This window comes from Haliotis asinina, chromosome 4, assembly GCF_037392515.1.
Source record: "Haliotis asinina isolate JCU_RB_2024 chromosome 4, JCU_Hal_asi_v2, whole genome shotgun sequence".
NCBI classification, from domain to species: domain Eukaryota; kingdom Metazoa; phylum Mollusca; class Gastropoda; order Lepetellida; family Haliotidae; genus Haliotis; species Haliotis asinina.
This window is the reverse complement of record NC_090283.1, coordinates 8333132-8360424: the sequence shown is the minus strand read 5'-3', so window position 1 is coordinate 8360424 and position 27293 is coordinate 8333132. Positions and strand designations below refer to the sequence as shown.

General features: G+C 39.3%; 1 protein-coding gene across 1 annotated transcript; it reads right to left on the bottom strand.

Annotated features, from left to right (window-relative positions):
• Positions 1-28: 28 nt before the first annotated feature.
• LOC137282177 (polypeptide N-acetylgalactosaminyltransferase 5-like) lies at positions 29-26403 on the bottom strand. Its single transcript, XM_067813906.1, has 12 exons — positions 26249-26403; positions 19361-19864; positions 18852-18996; positions 17883-18049; positions 5760-5924; positions 4576-4786; positions 4158-4275; positions 3530-3718; positions 2796-2918; positions 2376-2468; positions 1620-1742; positions 29-1341 (listed from the first exon to the last, which is right to left on the bottom strand). Exons 2-12 carry the CDS (start codon positions 19803-19805, stop codon positions 1204-1206), a joined length of 1917 nt encoding a protein of 638 aa, XP_067670007.1. The 5' UTR covers positions 19806-19864; positions 26249-26403; the 3' UTR covers positions 29-1203.
• Between the last annotated feature and the right edge of the window lie 890 nt (positions 26404-27293).

Genomic DNA, 27293 nt, shown 5'->3' with positions numbered 1-27293 from the left:
AAATGACGACAAAATGAACAAGGAACAGTTTTCAAAAAAAACCATGAATCCCGATTTATTCGTCACCTAACGCCCCTTACGTTACACTCAGAGTTCAATTGTCACTCCCGGTTGATTGAGTTTAGACAGGAAGTGTGATTCGATTTTCAGGAACACAAAGCAGTTGAGTGCATAAATCACAAGCCATCACCCTACCCCTGCACTTGTTTTCAGGTCCTGCCATTGTGGTTTTGCATGCCATACGTGTTTATGGTTGATATCTGTCAGCACCTGTGCTCGAGAGATTCACATTAACACATATAGCGTGCAGACACCAGCATTACGACGAGATTACATCCCACCTTAAGTTGACACACGCCGTCAGGCAACGAGGACAGCGTTCAGTGGGTCATTAAACTAATGATTTAATTCATTCAGCTATGCAATGTTCGACCGCATTTAAACAGGACAGCCGATAATGCACGTGGTTACACAATCAGACACCTAAATGTCAGCCGTCTAACCCGCCCACGGCTTCCGACTGTGACTCAGCCCCAAAGAGTAATAGAATTTGTAAGTTACTAAGAAATTACCATTCCAAAGATAACAAATGTTATAATTATATATGCACTTAGAGAGAGAAACCATTCATTTATTATGAACATAGGTGCGTGTTTAAGTTCACATGTATCATAAGGTGTTCTGTCAGTCACACTATACCAAACCCCAAATGGCCACTCTTACGTTACGACATGAATAGGATCACTTCCTTTACCTTAAAGTCCGGTTTGTGTGACATTAGCAAACAATCATATATGTGCACTTCCATCTGGTCACTATAGTTTTCCCTCTGTTTCAGTAGCTGGAACACTGACAGCTTTAACAATCGTCCATACATAAGTGTGCATTTCCTGACAGGTGATTCTTCTAATGGATCACATGTATAACATATCAAATGTTACTCAAAGGCATTTGAATTTGTCTTACATTAGCCAACAAATATATATGCACACATGTCGTGTGAATTTCCTGGTCACCGGAGATGTCAGACATTCTATTTCCATCTACACATATTATGAAAAACGGCGTTATACAGCGCTGCGTGTTTCCAGATTAATTTAGAGGTTTGTCTTCACAAGTTCAAATTAGGTAACATTAAACACATCTTCACCATGCCTCAGTTCGACATCGTTTGATATACACACTTGTCTACACACAGTCCCGCTAATGTTTTGATTGCCTATTTTTCATTGGCACTGTCCACTTTTGCCATGGTGTTCCCGAGCACGTAGCAAGCGTCAGTTTAAGTTGCACGGTCACTTGTAAACACATTTTGGACGGACTGTGAAGCAGGGTTTGATTCTGAAACAAATTGTCAACGTCACAAATAATTAAAATATTTCCTAGTCACATGTAGGGTTTCCCATAGGGTTAACCAAGGACGGACCACTTGATGTTTGGTACATTTTAGCCGAAAGCAAACTTGGTTGCTGTACGAATATTTTACAGAGATACGTTGTACAAACCAGTTAATAAACACACTTTATAACACTCCGGGGTGAAAGAAAGCATAGCATGGCTGTTTCAAAAGGGATGCGTAAAAAATATGAAACGGCTCAACTGTCTTTGACGAAACACACCACCTTGTCGTAGGTCCACGACTGTTGCCCAGGGCACCCTTTCTTCAACACAAGGACTCCATTTTCATGGCACATGTCCTGCATAGCTGAGCCCAGAGTATGGTCTTCCCTCAGTTGCCACCACTGGGAACATTGACAGCTTTTAACACTCTTCCATACACAGCTGCATTTCTCAACATGTGATTCTCTCAATGGATTAAATGTGTAGCAAAACACGCTCTTTGGTCAAAAATATCTGGACTCCCAGAGGGACTCCCTCGTCCTGCAGTGATACACATTTAACGCTACCACACACGGTTTGACAGCTTATGGATAATTTATCAAAAAGCACGTAGGAAAATGGTATCACCTCCAAGTTTCGGGGATGTAGACGTATTGAGAATTATGTGTCTTTAGGACACCGTACGAAAGGAACAAATGGCAAAACGTGTTCCATTTTTGTGGAACCTTCGTCAAATTTGCAAGAATGTCAGCTCAGCAGTTTTCCAGCTCTGTGGCGGTGGACAGTGTACAGTCGCGTCTGGCCCAACACCATCAAGTGATCAAGATCACGTTCGTCGCCTTTTACGACAAGCACGGGTTGCTGAAGTCCATTTCTATCCCCGATCTTCACGTATTGACCCGGTTAAGGACTAAACATATCCTTCTATGCTCACGACTCGACATGCGTTCTAAGAGTTTGTGTAAATGCCACGAAGGACTGACGTGAGCAAGGAGTTACCAAATTAGTTCGAGATAAACCTCGTGTCTACAAACCTGATTCATACCCTGACCGTGACAGGCAACCACTCCCGGTTTCAAAGACTTGCCCATGCTGTCCAAGCAGACAGGCGTCGCTAAGTTACGTATCTACAACATAAAGTCACCAAAACAGAGACGTGAAAGCAGTCAGTAAGTGTGATGTTACGTCGCAGTTGACCATATTCTAACGAAATCACTGCAGAAGACTTCGAAAATGGGTTTTACACGTTGTACCCATGTGGGGAATCGAGACCGTGTCTTCAGCGTGACAAGCCAATCCTTTACCACTAGGTTACATGACCGCCACAAGTTCCACATTCCTGATATATGCTGCGACCACTACATTGCTAGTTAGAACAGTTACAAGTATATTGACTAAGCACTGATAAACAAGTGAAATCTACGTGGTTTTATTTATAGCACTAGGGTACGCACTTCTCCAGCAGCTATGGATTTCACCGGTTCCGGAAACGGAAATACATTCCTCATATACCACCGGAAGTCGTGGCAATGTAAACTCTCCCTGAGACGCTTCCTGGCCGATATGTCTCCAAAATCCTGATAGAAAATATAGAAGAACATTGTCTATTCAAATGATATTCCTTCCTCTCCGTCTCAAGTGAACAATGTATTTTTTCTGATTTCATACAAAATCCAGCCTATCACTTTCCTTATTGTAATGTACATCACACCATATCAGTAAGTTCATTCAATGGATATTTAGCTTGTTACAAATGTATTTCAATCTGAAGCTTTGTAACAAGTCAGCCACTCATTGTTTTAAGCAGCCATACATAGACATGGTTATGTAGGGTATTAATAATAACACACAACTGATACCCAGGTCTGGATTACACAAAATTACAAACCCGTGAAGGTCCCGGGTAGAAATGGCCTTCAGCAAACCCATGTTTGCCATAAAAGGCGACTATGCTTGTCGTAAGAGGCGACTAACGGGATTGGGTGGTCAGGTTCGCTGACTTGGTTGGCACATGTCGTCGGTTCCCAATTGCGCAGATCGATGCTCATGCTGGTGGTCACCGAATTTTCTGGTCCAGACCCGATTATTTACAGATCGCCATATAGCTGAAATATTGCTGAGTGCGTTGTAAAACTAAACTCACTCTCTAAGTCACTCACAGTGACTAAGCGAAAAAGAGTTGACGTACAGCACGTTGGAAGGAGGCATCGTACATGTACTCCTTGTAGTCGTCCATCCACACCTCCGCAACTCTCATGTAGTTCCTCTTGAGAACGTTGACGCCTGTGTTGCTCCATTTGATTGGGTTCTGATCACGGAAGATATGTCCAACTTGGGAACATGGTATGAGCTCGATGGTCCCGTTACACATCCAGATCTGATCAATGACAGAACCATCATACAATTGCACATTGTTGTCGTGCTCATTTTTCAATATGTAAAGTTCAAGCTCTTTCTGCGCTTCTGGATGCTTCTGAACGTATGTATTCGAACTTTCTTAAAAGTCAGGTTCTTCAAAAGCAAGGGTTAGATCTTGATGACAGACTTTGTTGAGGTGATACGTTGCAGATATTCACATACCTCGTCTTAACCGTATTCGCATTTGAATTTTCAAAGGGGTTGCTGACCTACAGGTAAGGACAAAGGTTCAGAGAAGTCGCAAAGGAAATAAAGTCAGACAAGGGTGTCATATATCCTTCGTATTGCACATACAAATGCAACACAATTTAAAGAGTAAACATTTAAAATGATGTAAGGCGACTGGCGATTTGTTGAAAAATGTGTGTATTGTCGAGTAAATTGAGAGTCATGGTTACCTTGAATGAAAGTTCCATGTTCTCACCTCCCCAGTACAGGAGGGCAGGGTCATAGGTGCCAAGTGTTGTGAAGTAATTCCTGTCAATAGCAAACAATCCTCCCGGCATTGTAGCTGACCTATCACATAAAAGATACAATAGGTTACTCTATTAACATCATTTGAAATAACACTATCTTATTTTACATGATTCTAAGATTCGTGTTGGGTAAACAAGGGATGCCATACTGTGTATGGGTGTATCTATATTACGTCCCTGACATGATCTTCCACAAGACTTAGGACTGTGGAGCTGAAGGTCCAGTGACAACTGCTTGTGATATAGTCTGGAGTGGACATTTGTTACATCCTGCGACCGGATATTGAATGAGTTTCTATTCATTGCCTGACAGAATATGTAGGGAAAACGTCTATGCTACCTAATAGGATCAGCGGTTGACTTGCGCAGTTTCTCAACATTCTCTGGGATGAAGATCCATGTGAATATGAGATTCTGCCAGTTGAATATCCCAATCTGGTTGTCCATAGAGGCGAAACTGCCAAAGTGGTCCTTATCAATGTAGGGAATATGCGGAAAGGGAACGTTCTTCGGGTTCTCAGCAATACGATCCAGCAGGGGCTCCAGCCAGCCTGCAAGAAAGGGAGTACAGGCATGTCAGATTAGTGGCCTGTGACGGAGCGTAGTTTCGACTATGAGTATGGGTGTGCGATATGGGTTTGGACAAAACACAGGATATTATAGACAGTTTAACGACCAGAAGCGGACGAATTTGTTGGACGCTTAGGGATGGAGATACAACAATGTTTAATGCACCAATCATTTAAAATACGAATACTTTGAACCTAATTGACTCTTTCACCTTTAGTTGGTGATGTAAACTCGCCTAAATGTTCCCTGAATGTGTGTTTTCTGATCACAGAAAAAGTCTTTCAACAACACGTTATACCGCTTAAGTCAAATCGTCTTCAATGGCCCTAGGTCTAGCAAATTCAATGGAATACATCTGACATTGTACCACATGTGATTGAAGCATAATACCATCAGATAGGTCGGATGATTTGTTGTTGCTGTATCACACACATCAATATTCCAGTCATACGGCGGGTCTGTACAAAATCTGTCACTACCATGCGCATCTGTCCACATGATCTGGGATACGATGACTTTGATTTTGACCGGCGTTTTTACATGAGCATGGGTTCTTGAAAATCAAGTCTATCGCGGACCTATCCCATTTTCCGTGAATCACGTCTCCTGTGATTTTTTTTAGAGGTAGGATTACTGAAAGCATTTTTCGTACATATCACTTCCATTTGAATATACTTTAAGAGATAATTTCTCCAAACACAGCATACATTGAGGTGCAGTCCCCCGTTGTCCATGCAGAAGTGAATGAGATCGGTAAACGCCCCTTTGACCTGCACATCAGCAGGTGTGTAAGCTAGGTGTGAACGGAAAGACTAAGGAAAGCAAAGCAGATGGAACGACGATCATGGGTTTGGTGCTGAGTTCAGTTTCAGACGTGTCACAGTAAGGTGGCAGCGCCTTGCAGTGCCCTGGTTCGCATTACTCTTGGAACTGACATATATTCAGTGTTAGTACCTGGGAAGCACTCTACGTGCGAGTCTAGGAAGACCAGAACAGGACCCTTAGCGACCTCATACCCTATCAGGCGGGCTCGTGTAAGACCCTCTCGTTTGGCTGTTCTCAGAATCTTCACACGAGGATAATCCGACATGTATCTTTCCAGGGGTTGTTTCAAGTACTCTGTGGGATTCATGAAACAACAATATTCAAGGAAGCAATATATAGTTTGTTTATTGATATAATATTTAAACACGTCACAATTTAATTCTGGACTCACAAAAGTCCAGAAACTCTCAGCACTGTGGCCACTCTCTCACAAGCGATTTCGCAAAATTAAACAGGCAGCTGTTATGTATATGTGCTAAGGATGAAAAAATGAAAAAAACTTTTTCGAAAACTCAAAATTTAAACTCGCTCGCCCATGGGCACGCCCATGGGCGAACAGTGGCCAATGGGTAGGCCCATGGGCAGGCCCATGGGCGAAAGTGCTTCATTTCATCCAGAATAAATGTTTTTGAGGTTGTAAATGAATGAAAAAATGTTAATAAGTATCATGACACAAATTTCACCTTGTTGTGACTTGACTCTGCTAACTGACAGCGATTTTAGTGTCTTGACACGAAAGTAAGCTTATTTTGACTTAATTCGGCTAATTTAAAGTGATTTTTCAAAACGCCTCGCCCATGGGCGAAAACCATTTGGCCCATGGGTGAGAATATTTACTTTTACTCAAAATACACCTTTTCCCATGTTTTGGAGGTTGTGAATGGATGAAAGTAGGTTCATAAGTATCATGTCACAAAATTCAACTAATTTTGAAATAATTCCGTTAATTTAGAGCTATTTAACAAAATCTCACCCATGGGCGAAAAACATTTTGGCCCATGGGCGAGAATATTTCCTTTTACCCCAACCACATCTTTTCCAATATTTGGAGGATGTAAATGAATGAAAGTACATTTATGAGTATCATGGCACAAAATCCAACTCATTATGACTAAATTCTGCTAATTGAGACCGATTTTCAAAAACATCTCGCCCATGGGCGAAAAACATTGGGCCCATGAGCGAGAGTATTTCCTTTTCACTCCAAATACATCTTTTCTAATGTTTTGGAGAATGTAAATGAATGAAAGTGCCATTGTGAGTATCATGACACAAAATTCAACTGATTTTGACTTACTTTTGCGAATTCAGGAAGATTTTTAAAAAATATGCCAGAATAATCACTTTTACTCAAAATACATCTTTTCCTGTGTTTTGGATTTTGTAAATGAATGAGGATATATTTGTAAGTATCATGGCACAAAATTCAACTCATTTTGACTTAATTCTGCTAATTTGTAACAAGTACAAGAATCTGGATTTCCACTTAAATTTTCATAGCTTTTTTTTATAGTCTTGGGGGTTGTAAATTTATGAATGAAAGTGTGCTTATAAGTATCACGACAAAAAAAATGAAATCATTCCGGTCTTAATTCGACTAATCTCTCTCGTGGACGAAAATATTTTCGTTTGCTTGTCTTTATTTTGCAAAAATGTGGTTTAAAAATAGATGAAATTGAAAATTCAGTTTAATTTCGTGAGTTTAGTTTTATGTCGCACTCAGCAATATCCCAGCAATATGGCGGCGGCTTGTAGATAATCGAGTTTGGATCAGACAATCCAGTGATTAACAGCATGAGCATCGACCTGCACAATTGGGAACTGATGACATGTGTCAACCAAGTCAGCGAGCCTGACCACCCGATCCCGTTAGTCACCTCTTACGACAAGCGTAGTCGCCTTTTATGGCAAGCATAGGTTGTTGAAGCCCTCTTCTACTCCAGATCTTCACGGGTCCCGAACACAGAGCTTTACTTCCAGCAATATATACATTACACTTAGAATACTAAGCCTTGAGATTCTTTTGAATTTAAGTATTCTATAAATATGCCAAAATTCAACCTGTATCTATGAAGTTGAAGTTATTTGTGAAAGCCCTAATCAAGAGTGACCAAACTCCAGTGACTATGCTGGGACACATTGATAAACGGTGTTGTGAGATCTTTAAACTGTATTGAAATATGTCTTGTCAATTCCACTGACATTCGCCAAATGTACCTACCTAGTAGTTTTAAGTGTACCTACCCAGTTTAGCATGTTTCGTTTTAATAGTGTGGTCTCCATTTTTAGTAATTCCCGTTTGCCCGTCCCGGCTTTTCTTCGTCCGAGGTTTTATGGGGTATTCTCCTATTTGTCAGACCAGAAATAATCTACAACAGGGGTAGGTCACTCGCTTGTTTTCTTTACCATTTGTACTAATTAGTATGCACCTCCTCATGCTCCAATGCACACAGTGACCTGATTCGTCTCCATCGCAACTTAGGCAGCGTTTAACAGTACTTCAGCCAGTTTACTGTATCAGTCGAAATCTTACAATGAATGAATGAATGAATGAACGAAGAGCAAGAAGTATATGTGAATGAATGAAACAAAATAATAAAAGAAAGAAGTACATATGTGAATGAATGAAAGAATAAATGATACACCACGGCCATCCCTTCCAAAACATGCTAAAGAACGCAAAACTATCGTTAGATCACATGTGTTAACATCAGCTTGTTATTGTCTCCTTGGTCAGACGTAACAATTGTCAGACAGGTTAAAACAACAAACTATCTGGTTGACTGCACAGCTGTCTGTTGACGTAGTATACCCACATCACCTACTTTTCCTGCGTAACCTTCATCTACATCACCACCCTTAATATATTGAGCAGAGAGCACAGAAGGCCCTATAGCTGTAACCACTGAACCGTGGCGTCTCTCTGCTCCCAAGTTCCCAAGTGGGGGTGTCCTTTCCTACCTCTTCCATTAATCTTTAAAACATCTAACAAGCTCAACGCATGCATTTTTTTACTCAAATGTGATGTTATACATATCATAAGAGTATTTTTTATGTGTTATTCAGTTGATAAATTATTATTTCATGACACATATATGTACAATATTTTGCTTCGATTCTGTAACTACACACATTATGACATTGAGACCATTCTGATTTATCGAGTAAAATACGATTGTATAGTTTTGAGTTTGAATCTTGGCATATTTTAACGGTTTGCCACTTTTGCACTCTACCTTTTTAAAGGGTGCGTGCGTATTTTGGTGGTTTTTAGTATTCCATCTATTCATTTCGATTTATTAATTCATTTGTTTTTGTTTTGTTTTGTTTTGTTTTTTTACTGCTAGTTTACTGCTTAGTTTAAACTATAGATTAACGTATCCATACTATTAATGTGTAATCATTATATCGGGCTATGAGGAATACGTAATATAATCAAGATTGACTTTGCGTTTACTTTTCTATTTTTTAAATAACATTTCACTATTTTTGCTACACTCGAACAGATTTACTTTGGCTTTCGTGATTTTGGTCTCTAAGTATTTTAGAAATTATGTTGTTGAGACAGTTGGAACTGTTGATCCGCAGGCTTTCAAAATTCATTTTCACGAGATATATTCTCCCATTTTGCCAGTTCTCAGAATGAACATATAGCTGTTTACACAAAGGTATCTTCCCGTAAAATAAATAGGACGAAACGTGAAGCATAGCAGCTTTACTGAAGCCATAACTGATTGCCATAACTGAAGTTGTTAAAATGATCCTGAAAACTGTCATTTTCAACATTCACCTTGCAAGCAATTTTACCAAGAAACTAAATAACTCATTACTAATGGAAGGAGTGAACTGAAAGCCCATTTTATTAACTGAAGTCACTGATTGAACTCGCTAACATCGATTCACTTACATTCTGGTACACGTGTCTTATTTCGTTTCCTGAGGACACACATTTTACTTTTTTTAAAGAAAATCCGTGTCTAATCCCATAAAACAACACCGTTGTCACTACACCAAACGATTTTGACCTCGACCCAAAACAAAGGTTTAACTTACAGGACTATCTGTAATATGTCCCTTTCTTGATAACGAGTTTAACAGCTACGCCGAAATGCTGCTTACCTTATAAGAAGTTGTATATCCATAGAACTTTCGTATTTTTTTCCAAATGATCATGACCTGAACAGATATTACTTTGTCAGAGACTTCATGAGTGATTTTCAAGTTCTAATCCACACACTGATTTCCATTTTTTCATCATTTTGACTTTTATCTCAGTTTGTTGAGTATCTCAGCATAACTCGCAAAGACAATGGAAACTGAGCGGAACGATGACGCTTTCTGTTTCTTCCGCGTTCACTTACGTAATTTCCGCAAAGCGCCTACGACAATTTGCGCCGAAAAAGTCATGTCTCGTCCGCTGGTTTTGTTTATTGGAGTATAACAGTTGCCGCTTTCAAGTGTATTTTACTTGTCATATACAAAATTCATCCATGGATCACATTAGGTCATTAGGGGACACCAGCTTTGAAATGAACAGGTGTTCGTGAGTGTATATGGATGAAAAAGACTGATTGCGCAAGACGCGCAGCCAAATATCTCACATTCAAAGGAAATCTCGAATTGATTGTTTTATAAGGCGTCGAGCTGACCGGTTGGTTTTGGTGTTGTGTATAAACCTCCTTTGCAAGAACTTTGTCAAGCATACCTGCCTTGTCCTTTTGCAAGACCTGCACATAGTAGTCTTTGAAAGACATTGACCTTTATGTGCAGGTGCTCTGGAAAACCTTGTCCGGCACGATATTCCTTCAAATTTAGTTATTGTGTGCATGCTGCATCTCAATTTTGGAAATGTGCTTAAAACATATTTTGATTCTCAAAGAATGTGGTTCGTTTAGCAAGCAAAATATTGCTTTGATTAACACTTCACCAGTACTATACAATATTACAGAATACACAAAACCGGATACACAAAAACGACAAATTATAGCATTGTGATTAGGGGTATATAGGGTTATAGGAATCCCTTTTTATCCACCGAGACAAGTCCTACACGCCCTGGTGGGGTGTGGATTCGGGGAGGGGGTAACGAAGGAGATGACCGAGACACATGTACTCCATACGCTATCATGTTTTTCCTTACTGCTTGAAGATCGACCTTTTCTCACTGTGGTCTATGATGACTTCAGTGAACGGAAAAGAACTTATTCACTGTGAAAACCAGAAAATTGGTTGAATCCGTCCACGATTTTATCATAAAACACAAAGCTTGATTTTTAATATTTTAACAGGAAACTAATTAACTTGTCAAAAACCTTCTCACAAATGTTCAGTGTTTCTACAAAGAGCTAGTCAGACACAACAAACCATAATTTTATTTTTCATGTTTACTTATATGATAGATGTATTTGATGTAATGATATGTATGCATATGTTATTATATGATGGTTCATATGGATGAAGACACATGCTTCATTTATATTTTGTATTATATGCTGTATGGGTGAGGTACAGTAAAGCTTGTTCACCAGTCCCAATCAGAGTTACAAAACACACAAAAATACAACAACATGGAGATGTGTGGAGAAAATAGAGACATATGGAGAACAGCAATGTCATAACTGAACAGAAATCATTCCCTCTATTGGTGAAGGCCGTGTGGGATTAGTTAAACAAAGAAATCCAGTCGACCATGCCTCCTAATCCTCTTACTCCTTAAACAAACGACTTGCCTGGGCTGTCTAAAATTGAATTGAAATTTTTGTAAATTCGATGCTTCGGGTATTACGTAAGGAGGTAATCAGGTGTCAACACTATGGCGTTCGACGCTCCGGACATGAAGGAAAACCAAATACGTTATAAAGTACAGTAATGTGGTCACTATGAGCGAGGCAGACAATCTGATGAGCACAGCTCATTACGGAAATCTCTTGCTTTTGGAGCTGCTCGTTGAGACGCTGAAGCCTTCTGTCAAGTTCTTCTTTATTCTTTATTGTGGCCACTGTGTCACAATATGCAGATTACATTGCTCACAGACCCTCGATTCACGATGACGCCAACTTTCTCGACTACTGTTCGTGCGACGACTATCATTCAGGAATTGGTTCCACAGCTCATTCTTTCACCGAAGTCTTTGTGTATGTGTTTTAGCTCGTTAATTAGCGTAGAGACGAGTCTTCTGCTATTCTCGGGCAGTTCTCCAAGGTAGTCGATGCTCCGGGTGTCATTAGAACAGTGTTGAGCACTGTCACACTCCACTGCTTTTCGACAGTCCTGTTGTGTATTTGATAAAACATTCGACAATCCGGGTGTGAACCAAAAGAGGATACCACCATTCTCATCGGTGGATGAAATGGGATGAAGAAAACCCGCATACTCTTCATCACATTGCTACACTGTATTTACCATAACGAATGTTTAAATATCACTTTATGTAAATAGAGCATCAAAACAAGCTGAAACCATGTATTATATTAACATGGTACTAACTATAGTCGATTCGAACAATTGCTTTACAGTTCACTGCCGTGGATGCAGGCTTTTCCCACGTGGCGGGGTAAAACTAAATGATCTATTCTCCCTCGCAAGGCCACGTGAACCAATCAGAAATGGACATTCTTAAATGGGGTAGGAGAAATGTGCCCTGTACGTTCTTATGAACCTTGATCTTTCAGGTACAATTCATCAGTTGTGTACAAATAATGGTCTAGAATAATGTTTCAAACACTTTAATACGTATTGATGCAGGGGCTCCATATATGTTCTTGTTTACGTCCCGCTAGTCAAACGTCAGAATAAATTTACAGGTATCACTCGCTGGGCCACTTGCAATAAAAAAACCCAAACAAAGCAAAAACAGGTAAATCAATTAATTTAAGCAAATAGATGGAATACTAAAAACACCTAAATATTGGTATGCACGCCCCATTTAAAAAGATAGAGCGCTAAAGTGGCAAGATTCAAACTCAACTATTCAATCGTATTTTACTCGATAAATCAAAATGGTCTCAATGTCATAATGTGGGTAGTTACAGAATCAAAGCAAAATATTTTACATGTTCATGTACGATTTATTTAGCAAAGCCAGAAAAATCCCCGACAAACACGGCCGCTTCTCCTCAATACGTGGGTGTGTGAGAGTGAGGGTACTCCCTACAAGGCTCACTCCCATTAGTTAACAAGGCGTCCTCCCATTTTATGTATTTTCTACTCGATAGGTACGGAAAATTAATTAGGCGATGTGGGTATGTCATGACTGGTTGATTTCTCAGGATTAGGTGATTTGGGTATGGCAGAGTCGATATACTATGATCATAGGGGATTTAGCAACCATGTTGGAGTGAAGGAATGACAAAACTCTGTGATAGATTAATGAGTGTCTTTTTTAAGCATTATGAAAATGGGAATGGTAAATTAACACAAAATGCCCTAGACCTGTCTAGCGTGTCATGCATATATATATAATAATTTATCAACTGAATAATACATAAAAATACTCTTATGATTATGTATAACATCACATTTTAATAAAAAGATGCATGCGTTGAGCTTGTTAGATGTTTTAAGATTAATGGAAGAGGTAGAAAAGGACACCCCCACTTGGGAACCTGGGAACAGAGAGACGCCACGGTTCAGTGGTTACAGCTATAGGGCCTTCTCTCCTCTGCTCAATATATTAAGGATGGTGATGTAGATGAAGGTTACGCAGGAAAAGTAGGTGATGTGGGTATACTACGTCAACAGACAGCTGTGCAGTCAACCAGATAGTTTGTTGTTTTAACCTGTCTGACAATTGTTACGTCTGACCAAGGAGACAATAACAAGCTGATGTTAACACATGTGATCTAACGATAGTTTTGCGTTCTTTAGCATGTTTTGGAAGGGATGGCCGTGGTGTATCATTTATTCTTTCATTCATTCACATATGTACTTCTTTCTTTTATTATATCTTTCTCATTCATTCACATATGCACTTCTTTCTTTTATTACTTCTTTCATTCATTCACATATACTTCTTGCTCTTCATTCATTCATTCATTCATTCATTCATTCATTCATTGTAAGATTTCGACTGATACAGTAAACTGGCTGAAGTACTGTTAAACGCTGCCTAAGTTGCGATGGAGACGAATCAGGTCACTGTGTGCATTGGAGCATGAGGAGGTGCATACTAATTAGTACAAATGGTAAAGAAAACAAGCGAGTGACCTACCCCTGTTGTAGATTATTTCTGGTCTGACAAATAGGAGAATACCCCATAAAACCTCGGACGAAGAAAAGCCGGGACGGGCAAACGGGAATTACTAAAAATGGAGACCACACTATTAAAACGAAACATGCTAAACTGGGTAGGTACACTTAAAACTACTAGGTAGGTACATTTGGCGAATGTCAGTGGAATTGACAAGACATATTTCAATACAGTTTAAAGATCTCACAACACCGTTTATCAATGTGTCCCAGCATAGTCACTGGAGTTTGGTCACTCTTGATTAGGGCGTTCACAAATAACTTCAACTTCATAGATGCAGGTTGAATTTTGGTATATTTATAGAATACCTAAATTCAAAAGAATCTCAAGGCTTAGTATTCTAAGTGTAATGTATATATTGCTGGAAGTAAAGGGCTTCAACAACCCATGCTTGCCATAAAAGGCGGCTATGCGTGTCGTAAGAGGCGACTAACGGGATCGGGTGGTCAGGCTCGCTGACTTGGTTGACACATGTCATCAGTTCCCAATTGTTGATCACTGGATTGTCTGATCCAAATTCGATTATCTACAAACCGCCGCCATATTGCTGGGATATTACTGAGTGCGGCATAAAACTAAACTCACGAAATTAAACTGAATTGTCATTAGAATTTCATCTATTTTTAAGCCATATGTTTACAAAATAAAGAAAACAAGCAAACGAAAATATTTTCGTCCACGAGAGAGATTAGTCGAATTAAGACCGGAATGATTTCTTTTTTTTTTGTCGTGATAATTATAAACACACTTTCATTCATATATTTACAACCTCCAAGACAATAAAAAAAAGGCTATCAGAATTTAAGTGGAAGTCCAGATTCTTGTACTTGTTACAAATTAGCAGAATTAAGTCAAAATGAGTTGAATTTTGTGCCATGATACTTACAAATATATCCTCATTCATTTACAAAATCCAAAACACAGGAAAAGATGTATTTTGAGTAAAAGTGATTATTCTGGCATATTTTTAAAAAAATCTTCCTGAATTCGCAAAAGTAAGTCAAAATCAGTTGAATTTTGTGTCATGATACTCATAAAGGCACTTTCATTCATTTACATCCTCCAAAACATTAGAAAAGATGTATTTGGAGTGAAAAGGAAATATTTTCGCTCATGGGCCCAATGTTTTTCGCCCATGGGCGAGATGTTTTTGACAATCGGTCTCAATTAGCAGAATGAAGTCATAATGAGTTGGATTTTGTGCCATGATACTCATAAATATGTCATCATTCATTTACAACCTCCAAACCACAGGAAAAGATATATTTTGAGTGAAGGCAAATATTCTCGCCCATGGGCCAAAATGTCTTTCTACCATGGGCGAGAGTTTTCAAAATTGCTCTCATTTAGAGGAAGTAAGTCAAAATGAGTTGAAATTTCTGTCATGATACTCATAAATGTACTTTCATTCATGTACATCCTCCAAACCACAGGAAAAGATGTGGTTGGGGTAAAAGGAAATATTCTCGCCCATGGGCCAAAATGTTTTTCGCCCATGGGTGAGATTTTGTTAAATAGCTCTAAATTAACGGAATTAATTCAAAATTAGTTGAATTTTGTGACATGATACTTATGAACCTACTTTCATCCATTCACAACCTCCAAAACATGGGAAAAGGTGTATTTTGAGTAAAAGTAAATATTCTCACCCATGGGCCAAATGGTTTTCGCCATGGGCGAGGCGTTTTGAAAAATCACTTTAAATTAGCCGAATTAAGTCAAAATAAGCTTAATTTCGTGTCAAGACACTAATAAATACACGTTCATTTATTGAAAAACTGCAAAGCCTGGAAAAAAACATGTAGTTTCAATGAAATTAATTATTCTCGTCCATGGGCCAATATGTTTTTCACCCATGGGCGAGATTTTTTAAAATCGCTGTCAGTTAGCAGAGTCAAGTCACAACAAGGTGAAATTTGTGTCATGATACTTATTAACATTTTTTCATTCATTTACAACCTCAAAAACATTTATTCTGGATGAAATGAAGCACTTTCGCCCATGGGCCTGCCCATGGGCCTACCCATTGGCCACTGTTCGCCCATGGGCGTGCCCATGGGCGAGCGAGTTTAAATTTTGAGTTTTCGAAAAAGTTTTTTTTCATTTTTTCATCCTTAGCACACATACATAACAGCTGCCTGTATAATTTTGCGAAATCGCTTGTGCGAGAGTGGCCACAGTGCTGAGAGTTTCTGGACTTTTGTGAGTCCAGAATTAAATTGTGACGTGTTTTTATTATTATTTATTATATTTCTATGAGGCTGCATTCTTTTGCACAAGTAGATACGAACTTAAATCTAAATCATGGCTGTGGTGCGGCAGATCTACAGACTGTTAGATATCAAACAGTGTTTAGATAACTTTGCGAGTGATAACATAATGGGCGGAGGTGATCTGTATAGAACGCCACTAAAAATGCATACCATTTTATGTGTCTTTTTTGTCCCATTTCTTTCGGGCAGATTAAATACATGTACATTTCTCAATCATCATTCAGTCGGCTAGACTAACAGTATTATATCGTCAATCAGCTATTTTTCACATCACGTGTAGACTCTCTAATAATATCGTAAATTTTGAATGCTCTCTGGTCAGAAGGATTATAAAATCTTTCTTTGTTTTGTGTACAACACAACACTTAGCCCATCTATATGTATTTGAAGGACGGCGAGACTAAATCAGTAGATATGAGTAGTCTATCTCCTGTCATTGGTTCTTGGAGACAGATCTCGTGGGCCGTTGGCTGATTGCAAAACCGTTTATAGTTTAAGTAATGCCCCGCCATGTTCCGTTCAGATTAGGAAAGGACACTGTCCTTCATCACTGTGTTTGACTGTGTGACAGTTTGTGGTATGCAGTTTTCCTGACGACCCTTACTGCCTGGTATACTCTGCACATTTCTAGATGACACATCTCGAGGGCCGTTGGCTGACTGTAGTCCTGTATATGGTTTAAGTATTAATGTTCCTTCATATGTTGAGATAAGGATAGAACACTGACCTTCACCACAATACATGAAAATGTTTGTCTTATACAGTTTGTCTAATGATCCATAGTGTTTGGTATACTGTACAAATTGAAGCTGTGTAATTTCTGGATGCAAAACTTCCTCTCCAAGGTAAAAATAGCTTGGTGTGTTTTAATCTACATCGGTTGTGGGCTTGTGTCACAGAGAGGCCATCGGTCAGGACAAAATGGTATCGGTCGCCATGCCTATGCCGATATTAGTGATATCGTATCAATTCTGTGTGTGTAAATATTAACATGAGTAAGTGAGTTTAGTTTTACGCCGCACTCAATATTTCAGCTATGTGGCGGCGGTCTGTAAATAATCGAGTCTGGACCTGATAATCCAGCAGAGGCATCGATCTGCGTAATTGGGAACCGATGACATGTATCAACCAAGTCAGCGAGCCTGACCATCCGATCCCGTTAGTCGCCTCTTACGACTAACATAATAGCCTTTCATGGCAAGCATGGGTTGCTGAAGGCTTGTTCTATCCCGGACATGGATTGTGCGGCTTCCGCATGAGACTTTCTGCCTGAAGTTATTTCGCGAACCACCCCTTTCATATTCAAAATCTGAACTGCTTCTCTATACCAAAACTGTCTGAATGTGTCAAACGGATGTATGGCGATCAATCACCATACCTCGAAAATATCCTACTGTCATGCTCGTCGATATGTCGATACTTGCTGAACCACGGAAGGGGGACCAGATAGTGTTTGATTTCGCTGACCGTTATGTTAAGCAACATATATTCTGATTTGTATATTCGCAAGATATGCTGATTTGCTAATTCCAACAAAATACGCCCGCTTCCCCATTTCGGTAATATAGGACGTCATCTATTGTCTTGCTGATGATAGCCTTGTGATATACAGAGACGTTAGTGCCTCTTCATAGTCAAATGCCACTGAAATAGATTTGACGCGTTAAGACAATTTTTCTCAATGTTTTGTCATATTTATAAATATGTATGTTAGAAAGTCAATATTCTCACCAGACGAAGAAAAATCATCCACGAGGATAATCTCTTTCAGCAGATGAGCTGGTGATCTGTCCAGGATACTGTGTACGGTCCGAAGTAGGACAGACCATGCCTCGTCTTTGAAACAAATGATGACACTCGCCATGGGCAGGTTTGGCCGGAATGTTTGAGTCTTACATCTTACAACAAAGACAGCTTATACAGATATGCATTCATCAATCACATTACAAAACGTTGCTCTGACATCTATACAGATGTATATACTATTGTCACAGAAAGTGATATATTATATGAAGAAACAGTTTTTGCTTCTGTCAGACTAAAGGCAAATGAAACGTCGCAGTTTTCAGCATTATGGATTAGGTATCAGTGATGTATTCTGATTAACTAATTGCCACTTTATGACTCAACACTTAACACAACATCAAAACAAACATGATTCCAACTAAATTATACCTATTTTAAACACACCAACCTTTGCGATGGTTTTCAAAAGTTTCACTCTTTGGATTAGGCACATCTCAGCCCTGAGCCCAGATCTCAACCAAACATTTTTGGGATAAGACATTAAACCAAGGGCGAAAACTGCGGATCAACTACGCACAGCTTGCCTAGAGGTGGGGGTCCTGATTCCTATGACCTATGTGAATCGCCTTGTGCATAAAATGATCAGGAGCTGTGATGCAGTTGTGAATGCAGGCGGTGGTCACATGTCCTTCCAGTGACGTCGTTGGTGAACAGGATACGACAAACAACACCAAATGCCTTATTAAACAAATGTTTATCAAAAAGAATTATGTTATCTTTTCATTGAGTCCTAGTTTCGTTTTACCACAAATACACCTGTTACTACCCCATCTACACACGGCGTTTCTTTTGCCTTTCAGTATATTACACACACAGAATATGACCATGCAGATGAAAATAAGCTACCCCCTCCTCTCCCACGTCTAGAATATTGATTGTCATAGTGATACGTACTCTTGTGACCTCGTGTCCCGCAGACGTCGGTGAACGGAGATTCTGTCGCTGACGTAGAGGTTGAAGTAATGAACACGGAACATTTTGTCCATTATAGCTTTCTCCGTTGTGTTAAGTTTAGGGGTGTAAGGCACACCGAACTCTCCTGCAACAACGTAGGTGTGGATACATCCGTCAACATACTTTTGATAACCCTTTATCGTCTGGGAAACATAGTGCTTTCATGAAAACAAGACAATTATATCACTGGGTTACACGTCATAGCTTGTGACATCATGTCGTTTCAAAATTCACTCACTGTACGAGCTGCAGTTCAGTTCAGTTCAGTTCAGTTCAGTGTCATTTATTGGAATTATTCAATTATATTTTTCATACAAAAGAATTTTGTCTCTTTATTTTTGGTAGTGCATTCCTACAAGAACCATCTAACCAATTCTCGAAAATCAGCTTTATCAGTTTGGCTTAATAACTATGTATAACATGCACACACCGGTAACATTAATACTTACCTGGGCCATTTTCGGGACTGTTTTTAATAAACTGTGGATATGGTATATCCGGGACTTGCTTATGGTGGAGACTCTCACTGTCTACCACCTTGCCTCCTGGCATCTGTACCTTTTCAGGCGGGGATCCATCCTTCATTGTATACCCCTTTTCTTTTATTTTGTTCAGTAGGGCTATATGATCTATTTTTTGTTGAACCAAATCTTTTGTGGCATTCAAGTACCTAGCGATTCCTGGTTCATTATCTTTAGATCCGTTTGAACCTTTCAATGCCACGCTATGTCGGGCAAATTTGACACCATAGCTCTCTTTCATTCCATCGTCCTCTTTTCCGTTGATTGTTTCATTGTCAGACGATAAATCAACTAGTGTTGCAATAAGCGAATATGTCGTAATGCCCATACAAAGGAGTAAAAAGCGAAACATTAAGCGAAAATATTTCCTCATGTTTAATAGTTCTGTAACACAAGGGTTTGGATATGCAATTAATTCACTCGAACTCGGGTCTGAAAAGGAGAAACGGACGGTATTAGTCTTTGTACGGATATTGTGACAAGTGCGAATATGTCCTTTTAATTTTAATTCAGGACTGACCACATTTCAAAACGGAAGTATGACAAGGCGATGGTAAAACCCTAACGGAATCAACGGCTACGTTGACTACCTAAAGAATTTGGTGTTCCTTCATCTTTACAAATTCTAAAATGCCTCCAAAGACGTTAGTATATATTGACATTTGCATATCACCACAGGTGTACATGGAAATGAAAACTGATTTAACAATCAACTATTATAATTCAATTGTTAAAACATTATATTTTAATGGAGTGAAGAACCACATACAGCAATATTGTTATGATTGGCGGAGAAATGTAACCACATGTTGATACGTTGAGATTCTATCACATTGTGTTTAAATGATAGAAAATAACCCGAAAATCAGGCTGATGAAGCTTGGTTAGAAAAGAGCTTTGGTATGAATGCTACTTAAATGTGATGTTTTGAAATGATTGTTAACACAAGGAACATAGCCATCGTACACATATTTCAGATTATCTCATTCTGTGTGAAACACTGAAACATTAAAACCAACACCAAGATTCGAATTAAACCTACTCCATGCTGGCATCAATGATATTTGATAAGGATTAATTATATGTTTATGAAACCTTCAGAAGGATAATTATCTCTCAAACGTCGTATTTTTTCATACCTGATGCATGTCTAAATCCTTCACAGCGCATAGTCCATGTATCTTCATGCACGCTTCACTTACAGAGCAAGAATTCGAATGATTATAGTTTCAATAACTGTTCTGTTTGCATTTGGTAACACTAACAGTGGCTTGGTTCGAGGGTAACAGGTTGTTACAGACCAGGCCGGAGTCAATAAACGGCCACATATGTGTCACGGACAACGTTATTGTGTTGTGTATGTACAACGTGAAGAATCAGGAGTTTCGGACAAGGGTATTCGATAATTGACGTTAAGTGTTAAGGAAATGTGCTGGGGCGTTCATTACGGGGATCGTTAGTCGTGCTTTGTGACACATCCATTCTTCTCCTAGTAGCAGGTGGTTTCTATCAATGTATTGAATCCACATTTAACGGATCAGTCGTAGAATATACATACGTAATCAAATGTATATTATAGACCGATTATAAGAGAATAAAGGACATCGGCATCTTCTTTTTCAGTAAAACGGCGAATGTATGTTCTTATATGTCAATTGAAAAACATTGCGACAGATAGCTGTATACGAAGCGACTAGTCAAATGGCGCCAACTGAATTATTTCTGAATAACAGAAGATTTATATGGAGGTTTCGAAAGCATATCCGTATGTTCACATCCCCTTGGTTCGGTATTGTTGCTTTCCTTGACTACTTAGTAGCATGTTGCCAGAGCATCCTGACAAGTCTGACAGGAGCATATTATACGACTAAACACTATAGTCTAAATACTCAGATACATTATGATGACCCCTAGTCCAGCTTTAGTTGTATTCTCTAAGTCCGAGTGCCAGACACGGTAATCAAATAGTACCATGTTATGTTGGTGGGTTCTCTCGGTAGGGCTTGTGGTGACAGCTGTCATCACACAACACAGTTGCAACGTGAGAACAAGTAAATCATAACGAGTTGAAATCGCATACAACTAGTCTCAGCCGCGTTGTATGGCAACGGATCTGTCGTAAATTATCGACCAATCAATTTGCTTAGATCCGCGTCACCTCAGAGTGACGTCCCTTTTGTTTATGCTCTCGTCATGTCGGAGAAACGACTGAAAAATGTAACCTCACCTAGGCAATATTTCAGCCATATAGTGGCATTACCAGCGAAGGAAACAATCGACGTATAGGTATGTATTTGTTACAGGAATGTTTATGGAATGAACAACGATCCAGCCGTGATCCGCCTAAAATCCATTGATTTTTGCTGACTGACTCCGATTTATGCTTTGTCTTCAATAATGACTGTGTTTCTTCTTCACTCGACGAATCCATACTTGTGAAATGTCTAAGAAACGAGTTGTGTGTGACTCACATAGACAACAAAGTCGTTCCGATCTATATTGTTACTGCTGCATGCCCCACAATGAGAACGGATCTTAAAGTTTTTTGTAATCACAAAGTCCGTCCAATCTACCTTCCTGTCCCCAGTAGATTTGGTTTCGGTTCGGTGTAGATCCTAACACCGTTACAGGCACTGATACAAGTGTACTGGCATTATCAACTACATGCATGTGTGACATTAATGGGTGAGTGAGTGAGATTAGTCTGTAAATAATCGAGTCTGGACCTGACAATCCTGTGATCAACGACATGGGTATGGATCTGCGCAATTGGGAACCGATGACATGTGTCAACCAAGTCAGGGAGCCTGACCACCCGATCCCTTTAGTCGCCTCTTACAACATACATAGTCGCCTTTTATGGCAAACATGAGTTGCTGAAGACGTATTCTACCTCGGAACATTAATATATAATAATAGGACAATGTATACATTCATGATTCGGGATACAATTCTCCTAGTATACATTCAGCACAACTATCTGATTTCTGATATCCGTCCATTCCCAAATATTCCACTAATAACTCTCATGTTTACCAGTTTATTATTTCTGAAGCAGCACAAGGTAAAAATTAACATCTGCTTACACACTCATCGGTATTCAACTGTGGAGGTCATATAGCACTGTTGTTTCAAAGATATGTTAAAAATTGTTTGAGCTCGTATGTCTGCCAAATATATGTCCGAGAAAATGCATTGCAACACCAGAATAGTACCAGGCTTACAGGCTGTATATTATAAAGCTAAAGGAGACGGTGGAGCATGAAAAGGATTGTTTTCACCTTCTGCGACTGCGATTGTAGGATCACCAAACCACATGAACAGATTGTCTATGTGTAAATAGAGGAATGTATATAACAAATTCTCCAGCGCTTCTACAAGAATGCCTTGTGTGCTTATATGTACATGTCCTTCGCTGTACATAAATAAACTATATACCTATCTGTATCTATCCCAGGCTGCCATGATCCATGTAATAAAGAGGAGCTAAGCTCAAGACTCTACATAAACTGAATCGTGTAGGGGGACAAACGACGTGAGTATTTGTGACACAAAGCAGTAAGAAAACAGCTGGGAGGCCAATTTTAATAACAACCAGAATGTCAATTTTCTTAACCAAATTCTGACTGTGAAAGACGCAGTATGTGAAGGGCTCTATCGATATACCGATTATATGACGCCATATGTCTGCGTGTAGATAAAACAAGAATTGACAAGATTTCGATTCAATCCAGCGTCTATGAAAGGTATATAAAAAAATAACCTCGCTCTGATGATCTTGACTGAGCGGTAATGGTGTGCTGGAGCACAAAACACGACATCGACAGATTGATAAACAGATGTACAGCAACATCCGGCACTGACCAAATTATTTTTTCATTGCATTAGTGTCGAGAACAACAAGTTCTCCTTTCTGTCAACAAGTGCACAACTGATTATATACATATAGTACGTATATATTTCAATATCACTGAAAACGGAAGAAATATTTGACACTATCAAAAAGTAAGGCAGAATGGCCACAAAGTAGGAATACCTATCGGCATCAGAATACTTACACATCTGAAACGGTTATGCCTCAGTATCCTCACAGTATATGTTGTATTTGAGGCACAGCTATACTATCTCCAATACTTTTCAGATGCAGTGTTCTGTGGCAGTGGTTACCGTATGCACCTGCTCCAATGACGCTACGTCATTGTACTACAATTGACTGCTTTGCCTCGCTGTGCACTTATTTAGAGGCGAGATGTCCAGATAGTAACGCATGACAGCCACTTGCTCAAATAGAGTAATGTGAGCAACACCTGGCGGTGTATTCTCAGGAGCGGTAGATACGAGTCTCGTCCATATTTAATGACTCCGGACGATCCATTGCAATTTAACATGCAATGCATTATCAGGTTTTAATTTTGTTCTTAGTTCGTGGAGCTATGCAATAGGCAGATCCCGGTCATGATTTAATTTGAATTCAGACTTATGAATTATCAAAGGATACACTGCTTAGAACCCTTGCGCAATACACCAATGTTGATTCCGAGAGCTTACACCTTCTATCTACCTTCTTGGTTTGAATAATTTTCTGGTTTGAAATGACTTCAGTCAAATGAAACCGTCTCTGAATTTTCGTCATGTGTTGTCAAACGTCAAACGTGTCATCAACGCACTTTTTTCATTCTTAATTGCAAACGCTTGGTTGCTCTGTTGATTATCTTCGCCGTCTGTCAATCAGTGGAAGTAAGTATGTGTTTTGATATCAAAGATAGGATTGTGAAGCCAAAATGCAGTCTGCATTTTCATGTGCACAATTAATCAATGATTTTTTTTAATATCAACAGTTTACATTTGCACGTATCACACATAACATGTATTAACTGGCGAGGCATACTAAACCTGCAACAGTAACACATGGTTACACAAATGACGTTTTGGCATATACACACTTATTCATCATATCATGTTCATATTTTTCAGTGACGTGGACGTCCTGGGTAGAATAGGCATTCAGCAACCAATGTTTGCCATAAAAGGCGACTATGGTTGTCGTAAGAGGCGACTAACGGATCGGGTGATCAGCTTCGCTCACTTGGTTGACACAGGTCAATCCAAACCACTCGCATATGTTGAAAGTATGGATGTCGGTTCTGTCTGCCGCCATGTTTGGCTGCTGGTAACGCACGTTACCATCTTCACCTTAGCTACACTGGGTGATGTCATCGTCAACTACAGAGGATTTATAGAGGATTTTTGCGCATATGGTGAACACATTGTGGTGATACATATGCACTTTGTTTCTTTAAGAAGGAAATGGTCTCAGTGACTGATCATGATTGTCACCTGGTTGTGTGACGCATTGTTAAACAATATTGTAATTGTGTCGTATTGCTTGTGCTAAGATTATGTTGCAGGCAGTTAGCAGCATGATGCTATATTTACACCTGGGTCTCATTCACAAGGCACTAAGGTGATCGTAAGTTACTAAGGTAATTACCTTAGTACAGTGTTAAAGAAAGGAAGTTAAGGTTAACCGTAGTAAAGGTTGCTTCGTGAAAGGAGACCCTGGAGTCAAAAGTCATGATGGAAACTTCAAGAACAGTTTAGTCTAATACAGCATCGTCCAAACCAGCGCAGTATCGAACAGTCTGGCAGCCAACGTATTCAGGGCAACTACATGTTGAATTTTGTTTTATTTTCCTGGTTGAGATGAGCTTGTGGTGTCGGAACGTGTGATTTACTTGTATTTAATTTATCGCAGTTTTCAAGTGTACTTATATATACAGAGTCAAAAAAGAAACTTCACATTCTTTCTTCAGGACACTATAAAAGAACAAGAGAAGGTAAGATGGCTATATTGTTACTATTTCATTGCTGAGATCTGTGTGATGTACTCAATACACTGACAGTGTCACAATCAGTTCCATTAGGCTACACCGCCGTTCCAAAACATGGGTACACACAAAATGTCAATTCACAAGAATCAAAATTCGAATGGAGATTGGTAATCCGCAACCGATTTGGAATGGTCTATGAGGACAGTCGACCTCTAAACATCTCAGTCCTTGTTCGTGTAGACAGCAGAAATCTGTCACGTAGGTTACGTAGGACGATTCTGCTCGTGACGTCACACGTAAACGGCCCGACCTTGGGCGAACAGAAGTGGTGCCAGTTTGTTGTAGACGACCATGCAAGTCATACACACTGTGACGGCAGTTGCTCTTGCGACGTCAATAACTGATCTTCCTGCTTGCAACATGTCAACAGCACGTGCATGTTGCACTTTTGACAATAGTGGTATTTAATGTTCCGTTAGAACTGTGGTCTAAAAGTGTTTTTTTTCAATTCTTGAGGTCAATGCAAACGAATGGATGGGTTTGAGTGGGTTTTGCTAACGTCTTTCTACAGTCGAAAGATAGGGATCCTATCTCGGATACATAGATGTATCATCAGAGAAGAAAATATTAATTATTTTTTAAAACATTTTGTGAAGTTTCTTTTTTGAGCAGTAAGAAGTTAACCAGAGTGTTAAGGAATATAATTGATTCAAGCATCGAGAATAAGAACTTTCAAATCGAATATCAAGAGACAGACATATACAGACAACGGAAGACAACACGTTTTGAGGAACAGACATGATGCAATTGGAAAGAGAAACACACATGCAAACAAATTAAAGAACTCGGGCAATATCGACTCGATCACTATTTCCAGCAAACACACACACAAACAGTAACACCATGTGTACGTTCCTTTACCCTACACGATACCTTCCCCACCCAACAGAACAACACATGGTTGGTGACGTATAGCATTACCTACCTGTCAGACCCGGGAGAAGTTGAGACTGTTTGAATGTACAATGTCTGTGCAAGTGCGTATCAGAACTGCTCCCTATTCAAATGTATGTCGTTAAGAGAATATAGATTGTTTTGCACGCGACTGTGGTGTGGAGACCTCGGAATATACGAATCTATGTTTTCCATGGATGTTAGGAACCGTGACGAAATGTTTATATTGATTTATCCGAAGCTGAGTCCAATGTGTAGATTGGGTACAAAGTTTCCGTCACATGCTTTAGGAACGTAGCAGCTAAATGTGTTACATTATGTGTTAAAAGGCAGCCACTCGAATTGATAGTTTTATCACATGAACTGTCGAACTGACCATGGGAATTCCGTTTGGAGTGACACTCTCTATATACTAGTATATGTACGTACATAGGTACGTACATAGGTACGTACGTGTGTGTGTGTGTGTGTGTGTGTTTGTTTGTGTGTGTGTGTGTGTGTGTGTGTGTGTGTGTTTGTCCAGCCAAACGTCATATGTTTGTTATGAACTAAAAGGACATAAACCATGTATTGATTCATTTAAAGTTACCCTCAAAGGCGACTTCACAGTAGAGAAATACATTGCTAGTAAAAAAATGATAGAATATGTCTTTCGACAGAAAATAGAAAATAGTACTTTACAAAACATGCTTAAACTATTTTGTCAGTGTATTAACTTTCACCTCTATTGCTCCTATGTCTGGCTCGGTTGTCTTACCTGGTCAGCTACTACGACCAGTGTCAATGTCTATCCTGAAAAAGTGCCAGTTCATCAGCTAAAATTGTTTCTGTTCTGATTTATATTGTATTTTATTTGGAATGTACTTCAATAATGTAACCCACTGAGTGTAGTTACGAAGAGGAAAACAAACATGTAGGTCGAAATACAGTCAGCGGTAAAATGCTCAAACAATGTCACCCAGTGCTTTTTTCATATTTTGAGATATTGTTGAAAGATTCTTTTATATCAATAAAGCTGTCTATTAGGTACTGATACATTAATAATGGTGGTGCATATTGTCCAATGAGAGGAATAA